Source organism: Triturus cristatus, chromosome 6 (genome assembly GCF_964204655.1).
Source record: "Triturus cristatus chromosome 6, aTriCri1.1, whole genome shotgun sequence".
In the NCBI taxonomy this organism is placed as follows: domain Eukaryota; kingdom Metazoa; phylum Chordata; class Amphibia; order Caudata; family Salamandridae; genus Triturus; species Triturus cristatus.
The window spans coordinates 510,613,860-510,630,436 of record NC_140589.1 but is presented as its reverse complement, the minus strand read 5'-3'; the positions used below and the strand labels follow the sequence as shown (position 1 = coordinate 510,630,436).

The window sequence follows — 16,577 nt, the reverse complement described above, 5'->3', positions numbered from 1 at the left end:
TCGATTGAGAAATTGGATGGTGTGTGTGTCACTGAACCAGGAGAAATTGTTGATTGCTTTGCAGAATATTTCCGTGGGGTGTATTCCCCGGTTTCTTCCCGCTCGGAAGAGGACTCCCATGCCCTGCTTAAAGACATTGCGCTGCCTTCCCTTTCGGAGGAGGATAAAGTGTTGTTGGACGCGACCCCAACATCTGAGGAGATTGCCCTCGCCATACGCTCGGTCGCCTCCGGCAAGGCCATGGGTCCTAACGGCCTTCCCATCGAATTGTACAAACTACGACCGGATACGCTGGCGCCGCATCTCCGTGCTATGTTCCTCGCGGCCCGCTCGGCGGGTTCCCTCCCGCTGGACCAGCGTCTGGCCACTATCGTGGTTATTCATAAGGAGGGGAGGCCGCGGGATCGGGTCACGTCTTACAGGCCCATTTCGCTGTTGAATGCGGAACCTAAAATTCTCGCCAAGGTGCTGGCTAATCGGCTGGTTGGCGTGGTGTGCGATCTGATTCACCAGGACCAGTCCGGCTTTATCCTTCATCGCAACACCGCGCTCAACCTGCGGTGTTTGTATGGGGTGCTCGCGCGGGTCCCGTTCATACGAGAGCCGGCCATTTTGGCGTCCCTGGACGCCACTATGGCGTTCGACACGCTTGAGTGGCCATATATTTGGGCGACGCTGGCTAAGTTTGGTTTTGGCCCGGGATTTATTGGTTGGGTGAAACTGTTATACTCCGGACCGCTGGCGCAGGTGGCGGTAAACGGTAGAGTGTCGGCTCCGTTTGAGCTGGGCAGGGGCACGCGGCAGGGCTGCCCGCTATCGCCGCTCCTCTTCGCGCTTGCCTTGGAGCCCCTGGCGGAGTGGCTGCGGTGGCACCCTTCTATCCGTGGTCTCCGATGGACCCCCCGAGTATGAGGATCGTGTATCCCTTTACGCTGATGATATTCTCTTATACCTTGCTTCCCCTCGTAAATCGCTGATTGTACTTGTGGATGTTTTGCATTCATTTGGCCGCAACTCCGGCTTAGTCATCAACTGGGCTAAATCCTGTGTGTATGTCCTTTCCGGGGAGGCTCCTATCCTTCCGCGGGGTTGTCCTATCCAGATCGCTCCGCAGGGATTTAAGTACCTGGGTATCTTCATTACCCTGGACGCTGAGGCCCGATATAAACAGAACTTGCTCCCCCCCCTCCAGCGCCTAAAGGAGGACGTGGCGCGTTGGAGGCGCTTGCCGCTCTCACCGCTTGGCCGTGCGGCATTGTTTAAGATGATGTCGCTGCCACGTTTCCTATACGCTTTACAGAACACGATGGACGTTGTCCCGGCGCGCTACTTTCGCGAGGTGGAGAGTCTGCAGCGATGCTTGTTCTGGGAGGGTAGGCCGCGTATCGCCCTTGCGAAGCTGACGCTCCCGTGGTACGACGGGGGGGTCGCCCTCCCAGACATCAAACGATATTACTGGGCCTCCCAGCTGGCTGCTATAAACCACGGCCTTTATGGGCCCGCTCTTAACCCGGCCTTTGAAATGGATAAACTATTACTGCCGGGTGGCGACTATAATCGGGCGCTTTATTCTAGATCGCTCGACGCACGTCTGACGGGCCCTACGCGGGTCGCGGTGCGGGTCGCGGTACGGGTGTGGCACGCGGCAAACTCGGCGATGGGGTGGAAGGATCGGTTGACACGGGCGACGCCGCTGTATGCATCTGAGCGGCTGGGCTCTCTGTGGACCTCGAAGGGCTTTGAGAAGTGGGACATGATAGACATCAGCAAGGTGGGCGATCTCTGGACGAGGGGGGGGATTCAAAACGTTCGATGTGCTGCAGACTGAATTCCAGTTGCAGGACAGGGAGTACTTTCGATATATTCAGGTCCGTCACGCGCTGTGCTCCGTATTCCCGGATGTTGCCTCCATCCCGGAGTATTCCCCTCTGGAAGATAGAGTGCTAGATGGGCATGTGCCGGACGGCACGATTTCATTGATTTACAAAAAGCTCATCAACGATCGCTCGGGACTGCTGACTAGCCTTCGTGAGGTGTGGGTGGCCGATGGATTGGAGCTGGATGACGAGGATTGGGTGTCTGCGGTGGCCTCCCCGAAAGAGGTGGCCATACCGGCTCGCCTTCGCTTCGTCCAGCTCAAGATACTCCATAGGGTCTATGTTACGGGGCCGGGTCTGAAGCGTATGGGATATGCCGTGGATGGGTTGTGTAAGTGTGGGTGTGGTTCTTTAGGGACCTTCCTCCATATTTTGTGGGAATGCCCGGAGGTGGCGCGATTCTGGCGTGATGTGCACGCGGTGTTGCAGGCGGTCCCGCATGTGACGCTGCTTCCCGAGGCGAGGAGATGTCTGCTAAATGTGTGGGAGCCGACTGACTACTCATTGCCGCAGACGTGGTGGGTGACTCTGGGATATATGGTGGCCAAGCGTGACATTGCGCAATTGTGGGGTTACCAGAGGTTGCCAACGGTCTCGGCGTGGAAGGACAACATGGATTGGTGTATGTTTCGGGAAAAGGTAGTGTATGTTGCGAGAGGTAAGCCTGGGAAATGGGTGAAAGTGTGGGGCCCCTGGAACACCTACCGTGGCGCAATTTGTACCCCGCCGCTGACGCCTGATCTGGCACTGGCCCCGTCTCCTTAGTCTGCTTGTCGCCTTGGTTCTGGGCTTTGAGTCCACTTTGTCTCCTATCCCCCCCCGCTATTCCTGTGGATCGGTAGGGTACTCCCCAGGGGAGCTCATACTGTTGCTTTGACTTTTGGAGGGTCCGGACGGTGTGGCCGCCAACGCTTCTTTCAACTCCTGTGACCTCTCTCACGCTGCAGCGACTGTTTACTGACTGTATTCTATGCTCATACTGTTTGCTAGCGGCCGGCCCGAAGGTTGTAGGCCCATCTTTGTATATCTTTTGAATTCTGTAATAAAGGTTTAAAAAAAAAAAAAAAAAAAAAAAAAGAAAACTGACTTGAGAGCTTGATAGACCTTCCTGAGAGAGTTTAACGGAGTTTCAATGGCGGGGATGTGGTAGGTAGCAAAGTTTTCCTAGGAGTTATTCTTTGATCCAGCAGGTGTCTATTTTTGGTGTTTGTGCAAGGGCATTAGTGTGCAGAATCTTGGCTTGAGGAATGGAAAGGTGGTGGCATAGCATTGACTTTTTGGAATGTTTCCTATTGGTGGTGGTTTGTCTGAGGCACAATTTTGCCAACAAGAAAGTACTTTTTCATGTGAACAACATGTCACTGGTCAACATTGTCAGTGAACAGTCAGCTTGAGACGTTTAATTTTTGAAGTGGTTGAGAATATTTGTATTGGAATGTTTGCACCTGAATGGGATTATTAGAGCACAGCATGTCACAGGAGTGATTAACATTGAGGATGCTCGCTCTCATTCCCAGTGGCAGAGATTCCGTGGACTAGTGCCTTGGGTGTATGAGAGAATGGCGCCATGCCGAGGCAACAATGGACCATTGGCGGGAGCGCATGATGAAACTGGTCCGAAGTTCTTTGTCAAATTCCACACAGCAAGCATATGGTGACGCGTGGCTGGAATTTTTGGTGTCTGGGGCTGAGAGTCAGAGTGAGGGTGTTGGAGAAGAGTTGCACCGGGCAGATGTGGTAACTTTCATCTTGTTATTGATTGGGAAGGGTTTGTTGGCTGTGATGATTGCAGGTAAGTTGGCAAGTTTGGCTTTTTTCGCAAAGCTCTATTGGGGTTATGAGCCGTCAGGAGGTGAGCTGGGGAGGCGGATTTTGGATGGTTTAGCCAGAGGAAGGAGATCTAAGGAACGGGTATGAAGACCAGTGACGTTGAAGATTCTTAAAGGCGTGGTGGAGGTTCTCCCACAAGTAACTGCGATGCCCAGAAGAGCTGTCTTTTTGTGGTATTGATGGTTTGGCTGTTTTTGGGGCATTTAGAGTGGGAGAGTTAATCGGTTCCAAGAAGGACACTAGAAGTGAAAATGTGTGTGTGGTGCATGGAAAAGTGAAGTTGTGGTTGTCACGGTCAAAGACAGACCAGAAGTGTCTTGGGAAAAGAATCCGCCTCTTATCTGAATGAAGGGGTTTGCCCGCTGCATTGGTAGCAGACGTTTATAGAGGGGAAGATTTTCGAAGGTGAGGTTTACTGGCATGTTGAATGGGGCAGTGTTGCATTCTCAGATTCTCGGAGTGCTGAGCAAGGCATTAAGGGTTTACCTGGAGGGGAATTCGGCACACATTCCTTTCAAATAGGGATGGCGACTGAGGCGGAGATGCAAGACTGGCCGGAAAAGGCATACATCGGGTTGGGATGGGGATGTCCCGTTGTTAAAAGTGTTATGAGATGGGGTTTGTCATGGTAGTGACTGTTACTGTGCTTTGTAAGACCTGGGCAAGAGCACATTGAGCCCTGGATTTGCAGGTATTGTCCTTTGTAAAATGGTCAGTGCAGCAGGCTGAAACTGGGAAGTCTGGCAAACTAGTGGGTTTTTATTAATTTAGAAGTTCAGATAAAATGGTTTGGCAATGCGCTGGCTCGAAGTGCTGCCTAATTTTCAATCATTGCAGAAAACCTTCTCTTGCCCTGATTGTTTGGTGCTCCATTTGGGAGAAAACTATTTAGTTCAGAGGAAGGGTTTGGCCCTTGTAGAATGTACGAAGGACAATTTGCTGGAGGTCAAGCAAATGTGGGTACAGACAGCGATTATGCAGATGGCGTTTGTGCCACGCAGAAAGTAGAGAGGTGACAGGAGCTATTGACAGTACCAGGTGGGAATGCAACAGAGAAATGCAGGGACGAAGGTGTATTTGTGATCGAGCATGGTGATATGAGAAACGCGGAGGTACACTTTTTTGAGGGATGATGGAGTCCATCTGTCTGTGATTGGAATGGTATTGTGTTTACTCTATTTGAGGACTGTGTTGTCGGATTTTTAATAGTAACAGCCTGAAGCACTTGGGGTGGTTTGAGGGGCAGAAAAAACTTGAGATGTTTTTCTGGTGGTGGTTATTTGAACAAGTTTTAAAGTTCTTTCAAGAAAGCTGGTCACGTTATGACCCAGTTGAGACATGCACGGGGGGGGGGACAATTTGAAAGGCAAGAGGAAGGCAAAAGTTTTGAGGATAAGCTAGAGTTTTGAAGATTTGAGTGAGGAGAAATTGGAGTGTTTGTGTTCGACATGGGCATGTTAAGGGTTCTTTAGGGGAGGAGGGAAGGTGGGTGGTTAGCTTTTATAATCTCTATTGAGGCTGGGTTTTCAACAGTTTGTATGGCTAGGTGCCAAGGTCTTTATAACTATTGGTTGCACCTGTCTCATTAAAGCAACTTTTTCCACACGTAATAAGGAATCGTGGTTACTGGATGCGCTGTCCTGCTCTTAGTGGGTTTTAAGGGATGGGCAGTTTTGGATCAAAGTTAAAATGTGTAGTTGATCAGGCACTGCATGAGGTAATCCTAACAAAATTGTCTTTGAACTCAACATGCTTAATGGCATACGCAATTCTAGTAGCACATCCCTGGCCAGCTGGAATGCAAAAGACAAAGAGTACATGCACTAGTAGAGTTACGTTGCTTAAAAACCAAGACTCTGGCATTACCTTCTTCTAGACATTTGTTGGTGCAGTTCAGGAAAGAAATCCTTCCTTTTCACAATCATCTTACCATTCCTAGAAGTAATCCCTCTTGCTTCACCAAACCTGTGTTTCTGATCTCTGCTACCAGTGCATTCATTTACGGTGTTCTCATTGTAAACATACCTTCATGTCTTTGTATCCTCACTTGATGACTAAGTATGTTGCTGCATTGTACAGCACTCTGCTGACGTCTGGAGCTAGGTTTGCTCTTTTGAATACCCATAATAAAATAAGTAATTATCCACTGCTGACTCTAGACAGGGCAATGTCTTAATTATGCCTACCTAGAATTGTCTATCTGTGTATGTCTATGCAATAGGTATGTCTGGATAAAGTACTTTACCCATCTTATGAACCACTCGAACGTTCACTCCATTTGGAGCATGGAGGTGAGGTAGCCACAACCTTCAAATGTTTTTTTAAGTACAGTGAGCCTAGAGTGTGGTAGGATTGGTTGGCTTTTATGACTCATCAGGCAATAAAGGCCTTGAAAACAGCACATGATTCTTGTTTTAAGCTCTGCAAGAAAATAAATGCCCTTGTAGGGCTGGGCATACTTATTTTGTATTTCTAAATAACCGTACACGTTCTCCCACCCCATTTTACTTTAATTCTGCTTTTTATATTTATCATTGAGGTAGTGCAGGTCAGCTACCGACAGTCCAAGCTTCTTCTTTTAGAGTCATAATAGAGTTGTGGTGGGTTGGGGGTGGGCGTTCTGTGGCGGGAAGTTGAATAACTACAGATGTGATGTGTGTCTGACGTGAAAATCAATCCATGCTTTCCTCCAAAGAATACACACAGACTTGCAAAACATAAAATCAACATTGAAAATCTTTTAATAAACTCCTTCACATACCATAGGTCATTGCCTAGACACAGTGTGTCATCTCGCTGTGTAGAACTTGGTCTTATCACCATACTCCGATTTCGAATAAAAGAAAAGAAAAAATATATATAGATATATCATCCTTTTTTTGGGCTAAAATGAACTAAACTCAGATACCTTCAGTGCAAACTGACTAAACATCTCTCTTTGGTCACTATCAAAAGGCTGTTTGCCCACCTCTTGGAATAGCTACCGAAGCTGCTCACTGCCATATATGTGTGGTTCCCATCCACAAAGGAAAGTATGCAAGTTTTAGACTATCTTGAGCTACTAGACTCAATTACACAATTTGGAACTTCTGGAAAAGAAGACTTGTACTTAGTGTTAATCTTGAATGTGTTTTACAGCCCACGTAAACTCTTCAAAGTTATCTAGAAATTTACAAACCCATAGTGCACCACAGCCTAAATTCCTTATTCCCAGGATCGCCAATATCCGCTTACATTTCCTTAAACTACATACTGTGGTGGAATTTTAATAAAGCCTTTTATTGATTTGCTTAATCCTCCTTTTTGCAGACAGATCACTTGCTGCTGACAGATCGTGGTGCTTCTCTTTTTGCCAAAGCCCAAGGAGTCCCTGAAGTTTTAGAAGAATCTCTAATCACACCGAGGTCCAAAGAGAGATGGGAACATAACCTGAAGTCTGGATCTAACCCTGCAGAAAGTCAATTGTACGTACGGTGCAATAAAACTATAACACTGTCTCTCTGTAATATACTGAATCTGTATAAATTTACTTCCACAGGGCCTTGAAACTAGCATGAATTCGACCAGACATGTCAGAATGTGATTTCTGAGGTTTCACCCCATCATTTTTTGAGCTCCTTCGGTGACTGCCATCCCTGTGTTGTGGATTGTAAAGGATAAGTACTGATTTTGGGGCTTTATTTAAGAGAGTGACCACTTGATCTCAAATTGATATTTATAAAGTTTCCCTACCCCATGTGAGGCCTAAAAAAGTAGTTTGTCTCAAGTCATAGATTGAGATGTACACAGGACTCAATTTTTAATCATACTCTTACTCCCCCAGGCCTCCTGAAACAGATTATGCTGCTATACCCTATCCCTCTTCCTCCCATCCTGCTTCTGTGTACACCATTAAAACCATGCGAATAGGAGTTTCATTGACTAGTGAGCTATGGTGTCTATCTGCCCATACTTTTACGCTCTGAATATTTTAAATCTTTATATTCTAGTACTTCTTTTTTTTTTCCTGTTCACAACCTATGGGTTTATATGCCACTTAGTAGTAGGAAGATAAACTTCAGACATAGTTGTTTGTTTGCAAAGCATTCACATGCTGGTATCACAAACATATGTGTTTGACTTGCATCACAAATCACATTCCTACACTTTACTTGGCCTTCCAAGTTTCCTTTAATTCCACTCTTCGGTGTTTCCTGAACCCGCTTCTTTCACTCACACTGAATTCCTTTAATGGAACCTAGCACCCTTTCTTGCGTTTTTTAAAGGGCTAATTGTTACAGATTGTTCCCTCCATCTCCTCCTGCATTCAAATGGGTATCGTATGCTGCAGAGGTCCAGCTTTAAGCAATGAGTTGTACTGTCTGAATTTTTTTGCAGCAGGTGACTTGCTTAGTCGGTCTCTCTTGCCTGGTTAATGGTGGTCTGGTGCATGCCTGTGCTCTGTGTGCTACAATAAGCAAGAGGTTTCTCTGGAAAGATCTGTCTTGAGAGTATGGGTGCACTAATGGTGTAATGTTGCTCTAAGAGTCGCGTGCTACCACGCGTCTCATGGTCATGTTGTTTGCCTTTTTTCAGGCATTCTCGAGCGTGGCCGCTCAGTTGTGGAGAATCCCTAGCAACGCCAGTCTTAGAGTTGGATTCTCCGCCGCTGGGCGGCTCCGGTCGTGGGTGCATCAACTTCAGAATAAACCTGCAATTTGAACCAACTTTCTCCTCGTTATTATTCAATAACTTGGCAACGAGGATGGGATCCCAACTATTTGCTACAGATACGGCTCAAAGAATCATATTGGTAATTCCCCTAATTGTCCTGCTTCTGCCAAAAGATGTTCATCTTGTAAAACAATTGGACATTTTCAAGCCGTTTTCAGAGGTGAGCTTTACCAATGTCAACAACATTGAATTTAATGAGAATCTGGAGTCGTGCTCAGATAAACTTAACAACGTATTGTTATCCATTGAATGTGATTCTGTTGATCTTTGCAAGGTCAAATGCCCTTGGTGTGAACTATTGGTTGGAACAATCTCATTACAAGTGAAAGCTGACTCAGGTTCTCCCATCACTATTTTGTCAGATTCAACGTTTCATGCAAACTGGGGTGGTCATGTTGCTCTTATCAAATCTGATGTCAACGCTAAAGCTTATGGTGAAAAAGAAATAGACATTTTAGGGTACTTTCATTCCAGGATTGAATGTCTTGGCCGATGCACCTTCACCAAAGTTTGTTGCTCTTAAGGGTAGAAACATTTTAGGTTGGTTAGATTTAGCCAAGATAGGTTTGTTTCTCAAACCTGGTTCAGATCAACCTGTCACTCTAGGAGATATTCCGCATGATTGCTATAGTTACTATGAACACGAGAATATTAATGTTCCCAATTTGTCTGTTTCAGATTACAATGTTGACAGCTTACTTAGTCAATTCCCTACTGTATTTGAGAACAAGGTTGGCAATGTGTTGGGTTTCAAGCACAAAATCCGTCTCAAGTCAAACGCACAGCCTGTTGTCCACAAGGTTCGACCCCTTCCTTTGAGTGCAAGAGATGAATTTAAAAAAAAGCTGTGAAAGACTTATGTGACGAGGGAATCATCACACCTTGCAACTCTTCTGTGTGGGTTTCTCCAATAGTTTTGACCCACAATAAATCAGGTAAAGTTAGATTATGTGCCGAGTTGCGCTCCCTTAATAATAATATCATTGTGGATTGCCACATTCATGATTTGTTACCTAATTTGGGTGGGGCCAAGTACTTCTCCTTATTAGACCTCAAATCTGCATATCACCAGATTCCAAATATCTTAGACTTCCCTTTGGCCTAGCTGCGGGTAGCTTCTTCCAGAATTTAATGGACACCATTTTGAAAGATATCCCTGGGGTACAAGCCTACCAGGACGATATCCTGGTGTTTGCTGGTAATATAGTAAACACACTACCTTGGAGACAGAACATTGTGACTGTTTTGACTTGCGTCATGAAAAAAAATCTAGTTCTAACTGTGTTTTGGAACCAGTTGTTGTACAAACTACTCAATCTCAGGTTACTGACCATAGCGAATCGCGTGAGGCATCTTTCAAGAGGGCCTCACGTTTTAGGCAAATTACTTGTAGGTTGAGAGATTATGTTTTAGAATAGCAGCATGTGTTCTCCCTGCTTTGCTTACAGTGCTCATGCAGTTTATAAGTGCAATTTCACATCATGTCTCCTTACCAATGTTTTCTTTTGCTTCCTTATTATTTTTTCTTTGCCCTTCAAAGAGAGGGAGATGTTGTAAAGTTGCTCCACGAGTCGCATGCTACCACGCGACTCATGGTCATGTTGTTTACCTTTGTTCAGGCATTCTCTAGCATGGCCACTCGGTTGTGGAGAATCCCTAGCAACGCCAGTCTCTGCGTTGGATTCTCCGCAGCTGGGCAGCTCCGGTCGTGGGTGCATCAACTTCAGAATAAACCTACAATTTGAACCAACTTTCTCCTCGTTATTATTCAATAACTAATCTGGAAAGGGAGCTGGATTTCATCTCAATGAAGAGGAGTCAGGGTCTTGGTATATTACCAAGCATAGTTCTGCCAGTGAGGTAGCAAGGTGCCCCCCATGGATTCTTCTTTATAAAGGCTGTTCTCAATGGCCATGAGGAAGTGGCGTGACTAACCCCACGGAAGATGAAAGTACCCAGTTTAAAGACCATTTGCCCATGATGCCTGATAACTTGTTTGAGCCAGCCCTGTTGTCTGGGCTATTGAGCCTGGCTCCTGCACTCTACAGGTGACTTTTGAAAAAGGGAATGCCACCGAGTCTGCCAGTGGTGAGGCCCATCTTATGAAGGACTGATGAGAGGCCTCCCGTTTTTATTTTGCTTAAAGTCCACTCTGAAGCACAAAAAAGAAGCACTGGGAAAGCATCTCCAAAGTTCAAGCCCAACCCAGAGATGTCTCTCTGACACCGTATTACATTGTTACTCCTCACCCACCACCCCCACTTCCACCTCTACTTTGCTCTGCCATCTGTTTCCTCCAGTAGCACAATTTGGTGCTGACCTTTCCTTCACTCAGTGGCATCCAGAGTATCATTCTGGATGCTAATATTTCAGATTTGGAGGCAAGAGAGACCACTTGTCTAATCACTTTGCTGAGGGCTTGTTGCAGCTTTCACCTCAATTGATGCAGCAGCCACTCCTTCCACCCAAATGGTATCTTGCGGGGTTGTGACTTCTGTTGCTAATACTGTTCAGAATTATGGCATTGATGCCTTTGTGGCTAAAATACCCGCTGCAGCAATATATGCCTAGGTGCACTGGCAGACAGCTGTGGGTTTTAGTTTTCTATATTTAGCTGTGTTTTCATTACTCGTCTCGTGGTAGTTATCTACCTAGCTATGCTTTATTTCCTTTGCCCTCTATTCTTGTTGCTGGGCAGCACCTCTACATTCCATGTGTCATCCATGACAACACAATGCTCTATCTTCCTATGCTGCATCTTTGGCAGTTGGATTTGAGCTGCTGCCTGGGCTGGAAGTCTGTGCATCTACGCTTAAATAAAGCTATTGAAGAATTGCTGAGCGTTTCCTGGACTTCTTAACACTGGCGACAAGTTGTGCCTGCGCGGGGACAGGCATCCCTAGACCATCAGCTTCCCCATTGGACCCATTTGTGAACTGCAGCACTTATTTGGCCATAGTTTGATGTTTCCTTGGACAGTGGAGATTCAGGTCCTTTGTATCTTTGACTTGAACTATTTCTACTTCCTGGTTTGTCCTGGTTTTGGGAAAATCATTGTACCTTTTCGTGGCTTAGCGGTTGAACTTTAAAAATTGCAGGCCTGAAGTAACGGTATTTTACTACTCAATCTATCTGGTATAGTAGGCCTTATGACGTCTCTTACCTGAGGACTCTTCTTGTGCTGTGCTGTTTCCCTGGTAACGGAAGGTACACGTGCTGTGGATACACGCACTCCTCTATTGTCCTTGATGCTGGATTTCTTGATGGCCGCGCGCTAGCCACAAGCCCCCGATCTGCTGTTTCTGTGGAAAGTTTACTTGTAGCGTGCAAAGGATCATTTTGGTTTTTGGGACACACGATCGATCTACTGGATTCAGCGCACCGCGGCAAGATTTTACAGCCGGTCCTGTCTGACGTGTGCAGTGCATGCGCAGTGATGCTCACACCTTCTCGGAGGTTTGGGGCATGCACATTGTGTTCTTCTGTTGCTGAGTTCACTATTATTCAGGTTGGAATATGCGCGGTGATGCGCACACCATTTCTTTGAGGTACTGTGTTTTTTTTAGCATGTCAGTGACACGCTCATTTCTCCTGGTTATACTATTTGCTCTACTGTTTTATACAGTTTTTCATTTTCTTTTTCTTATCACAATGGCCTCATCCAGCATGTCAGCCTCCACAGTTTCTTTCAGACAAATGTGACCCAATTTGACCTTGGAACAGGTGGAAGCCACTGTTTGATTCTTATATATTGGCTATTGGGGGTGAGAAATTCTCTGCCTTAAGAAAACAAGCTGTGTTGTTACACAATCTGGGAGTTGAGGGTAGACATGTATATGACCGTTTAGATGAAATTTTTTGGGGGGTGGAGAGGAAGCACCTGACAATGTTTTTGACATGTCTGTCATGATGCTCGCGAAACATTTTTGATCTAAAATTAATGTAGTTTTGGAACGTCACAAGTTTTTTTTCTTTTTCTAGAGTTCAGGGCAAGCAAGAAAAAATTGGTAGTTATGTGGCAACCTTGAAAACATTGGCTTGCACTTGTGAGTTCGAACAGCTTACTGATTCTCTTGTTAGAGACCAAATTGTCAGGTGCACTAATGATGTGAAGGGTCAACAGAAACTTCTTGCCAAAAACCCGGATCTTAAATAGACTTTAGCTATTGTGGAGAGTATGGTGAACACCAACATGTGGGTGTGTGAACTGAGAGTTGATAAGAACCGTGATATTTCCTTTGAGGACAAGGTGGTTCATGAGGTCAAGAAAGATGGTGCCAAGGGAATTGATTTTAAAAAGGGGATTCATGGTGAGGGGGATAAAAAATTGCCTGATTCTGAGCAGTTAGGTTCCAGGTACAGCAAACCTGGCTTTAAGTGTTTTAGGTGTGGGAGAGAAAGCCATTTGTCCAACAGCCCCAATTGTTTTGCGAGGTCTGTCACCTGTAATAGGTGTGGCAAAAAGGGGCATTACGCTTGTGTATGTCGTGGTGCTAAGAACCAAGCGGTGCGTTGTGTTGAGGAAGAGAAAAAATATATGTTGAGCGTCAGAGAAGATGGTGTTGTGGTTGGAGGTAAGTTAGAGAGGCCCGAGTATGTGGTGTTGATTGATGGTAAACAGTTCTCTGTTCTGGCTGACTCTGGTTTGCCTTATATCATGGTTGGTGATGCCAATCGGGATGTTGTGTTTGGTCAAGACAAGGTTGAACTGTCTCCTACGGATATCAATCCTTTAGGCTATGGTGGTGTCAGAATTGATGTTTTGGGTAATGTGGTCAGAAGAATTTAGTTCAGAGACTGAGAAACGGTTGGGAAAGTGTACGTGGCTAAAAGGGGTGATAATCTTCTTGGATGGAGACACCAAAGAGACATGGGGATCACTTTAAACCCCAACTCACCCGAAAAAGTTTTGCTTCTGTCTTGTGGTCAATTGTCTAAGGATGTGAGTTCTCAGTTTCCTAAAGTTTTCAGTGATGGTCCGGGTTTGCGCAAGAATTTTGAGCACAAGATTGTTTTGAAGCAGAATGCCCAACTGTGGAAGATACCTCCTATGATGATGAATCCTTTAGGTCAGGAGCTGAAATGGTTATTAACTGCTGGCATTATCGAGGAGATTGAGTGTTCGGAGTGGTTGGCCCCGATTGTTTTAGCATCCAAGGAGGGGGGCAAAGGGATCCGCATGTGTGTGGACTTGCGCAGCCTGAATAAGCACATTTGGGTCGAAAGGCAGCCCTTGCTGAACATCTCCAAGACTCTTGCTCTTATCAAGGATGCTAAATGTTTTAGTGTTATGGACTTGTCTTCCGCTTACCACCAGGTATTGCTCCATCCGGATTCAAGACACTTGACATCGTTCGTGACTCCTATGGGTGCTTTCTGATTCATCCGCATGCCTTTTGATCTGGCAACTGCTGCCGTCTGCTTCCAGAGAGTCATGAACAAAGTACTGGATGGGTTGTCTAAAGTTCTAATTTTTCAAGATGACATTCTTGTTTATGGGAAGGTTCAACATGAACATGAAAAACAGCTGTGGGAGGTTTTGCAGCGACTCCAGGATGCTGGTCTTGTTATGAAGAAAGAAAAATTGAAATTTTGGGTGTCATCTGTGAATTATTTGGGCCACGCGATTTCTGGAGAAGGGATCAGTCCCAAATTGGATCTTGCTGAGAGCATTGTAAAGGCACCTGTACCTGCAAACAGAGACCAAGTTCAATCTTTCCTGTGGTTAGCTGAATTTTGCTCCAAGTTTGTTCCCAATTTTGCTTGTGTGTCTTCTCCATTTCCTTTAGCCAACCTAGATTTTGAATACACATAGTTTGTTGCTGCTCTTCCTTTACTATATTCTTCCATTTCTAAAGCAGTCCCTTTTGCTTAGGGGTCCCCATCTTCGTTGGGGTAACAGACTTTGTTCTTTAGAGGCATATAGAATTATGAACCAAGCCGGGCATGAGCCATTCTGAGAGAATGGCAGCGGTGACAACGGGATTCCTTTTATGTTCAGATGAGGAGGAATCTTGCCACAAACCCAACAGTTAGTAGCATTGCTTAGCTGGTGTGTCTGATGCAACATTTGAACAAATTAATTGTTTCTCAGATTTTGCTGGTATCCCTGTTTATGTTGCGGCAAATCAAAATGATGGTGCTCTTTTGCAGCAAGTGATGTAACAGTAATGTTAGGTAAGGAGGCTCCAGGCATTATTTCCTCCACTACCCACATTACAGTAGCGATGATGGCAGCAGTCAAAGTCAGACCAAAGATGCAGATTGTACAGCCGTTGCACGTTGTCGCAGCAATCTCCTTCTTAGGCGAGCTCATTTTCATCGGCAAACAACAAAATGGATGATGCCCTAAGGTCCCGGGTAGGCGTTGGTTTCTTCACTAACGTTGAGACGAGTAGTCACTAAAAGGCTACCCCCCCTTTGTAGTCAGTCTTTAACCACCCAGGACAGTGGCTCAAACAGTCTTTCTGTGATGAAGTGTCTTTCTTCCTGTATCAAAGTAGGTATCTAGATGTACCAGGGATCGTGTGGTCCGGGAAGAATTCCTCAGATCCTTCAGGTGGCACAGCTCGTCCTCTCTCGGTGACCAAAATGTCACGATGATCTGTCAGCACAGCAGGGCTCACGAAGGAGGAGCTTCCTGCACCTGCTGATAAATATTAGACAAGCTGTCAGTTAACTCGGACAAATAGTCACTCATCAACATGTCTGGACTACCTAATTCTAAGGGCTTGGCGTAACTGTTTGAAGGCGCTCTGGCACTCAGCAGTCCATGGGAGGGGCATCGGAGTATCTTTAGTCAAAGGGGCCAACAAAGGTTTAATAATGTGTGAAAAAACTGTGAAAAAACTGCCTACAAAAAGAAGTGAGGTCAATCCGTGCACGAGCATCCTTCTGAATGCGGGGTACAGGAGTATCTAAAATGGTCTGAATGCGATCTGGTGTAAGTGCATGTCCCTCCTTAGACAGGAGGTGACCTAAATAGGTAACCTGCTGTCTACAATATTGCAATTTATTTCGCGAATCTTTGTGATGAAGGGAGGCAAGAAATGATAACAATAACAGTGTTCCTTCTTCACTCTAAGTAAGGACTCCAGAGCGGCATCCTTATTGATAAGACAGGATCTCTCAACCATTGGATAATTGTTATTTAAAATAACACGCACGCCTTCCGGAGAACGTTTTGTTGTACGAAAATATTTAAGCATATCGATACCCACAATGTTGTCCGGCGTGTTAGGGGAAAGCAAAAATGAACATGCTGCAGTGAATTTGTCAAGTCTGAATTTAAGTGGCTGTGAAAGCGGGCTAGGTGTAGGTGTCCCATCGAATCCTATCAATGTTATCATTGTGCTGGACAGGGGAGCCCTAAGAACCAGTTTTTTACACAGAGCACTACGGGTGGCCCCTGTATCAACCAGAAACCGATCCGTAAATCCCAAGACGTTTCCGTCAATATAAGGACCCATTTGATCTACTGGCACCTCAACCGGTTCCTTACCCCATCCTAGGCATCCCTATGCATAATTGGAATCCACAAGGGCATCAGCAGAATAATCAGACGTTTGATATTGATTTCGTCTATCAAACATATTGGAGTAATTTGGTCCTTGTTCAACTGCTTCAAGTCTGGGGTGATCTCCCATACCTCCCCTGTTTCCTGAATTCCCTGGGCATCCTCTCACACTACATCTTCCCCGTTGGTACTGCTGACCTCGCAAAAGAGGGCACTCAGAATGCCAATGCCCACTCTCTTTACAATAAGCATACTGATCAGGGGACAAATTTGCTCAAGGAAGAGGGGGCACCCCAGGTTTATACATTGCACGTCCAGCCTCTTCCACCTCCCCTAAATGGTGGAGCATATACTTGAGCCAACATAACTTTTGTCTTTAATTTTTTAACCTTCTTATCCTCCCTGCCTTTCGCTTCCTGTTCCTGTCGCTCATAATATTGGGCCATATTCAAAAAGGGAAACTGGGGAAGACGTGGTCCAAGAACTCTCGCTGGCCTTTAAGCGATTAGCTATTTCTGGTAACATATTAGCGACAAATTTGTCAACAAACAAATGCTTACCCGTATCATCGGCCAATGACTGACCACTAAAATCATGGAATGTTTCCTCAAACCTTAAAAAAAATCAGAAACTAACTCATC

General features: G+C 45.7%; 1 protein-coding gene across 7 annotated transcripts in view; it reads left to right on the top strand.

Moving 5' to 3' along the window:
* ASRGL1 (asparaginase and isoaspartyl peptidase 1) overlaps positions 1-16,577 on the top strand; it is a 339,793-nt gene that overhangs the window by 242,327 nt on the left and 80,889 nt on the right. For all 7 annotated transcript variants that reach the window (XM_085610928.1, XM_085610930.1, XM_085610926.1 and 4 more), the window contains exon 4: positions 7,017-7,171. In XM_085610928.1, the coding sequence (XP_085467054.1) occupies positions 7,017-7,171 (155 nt within the window). The remainder of the gene's footprint in view (positions 1-7,016; positions 7,172-16,577) is intronic.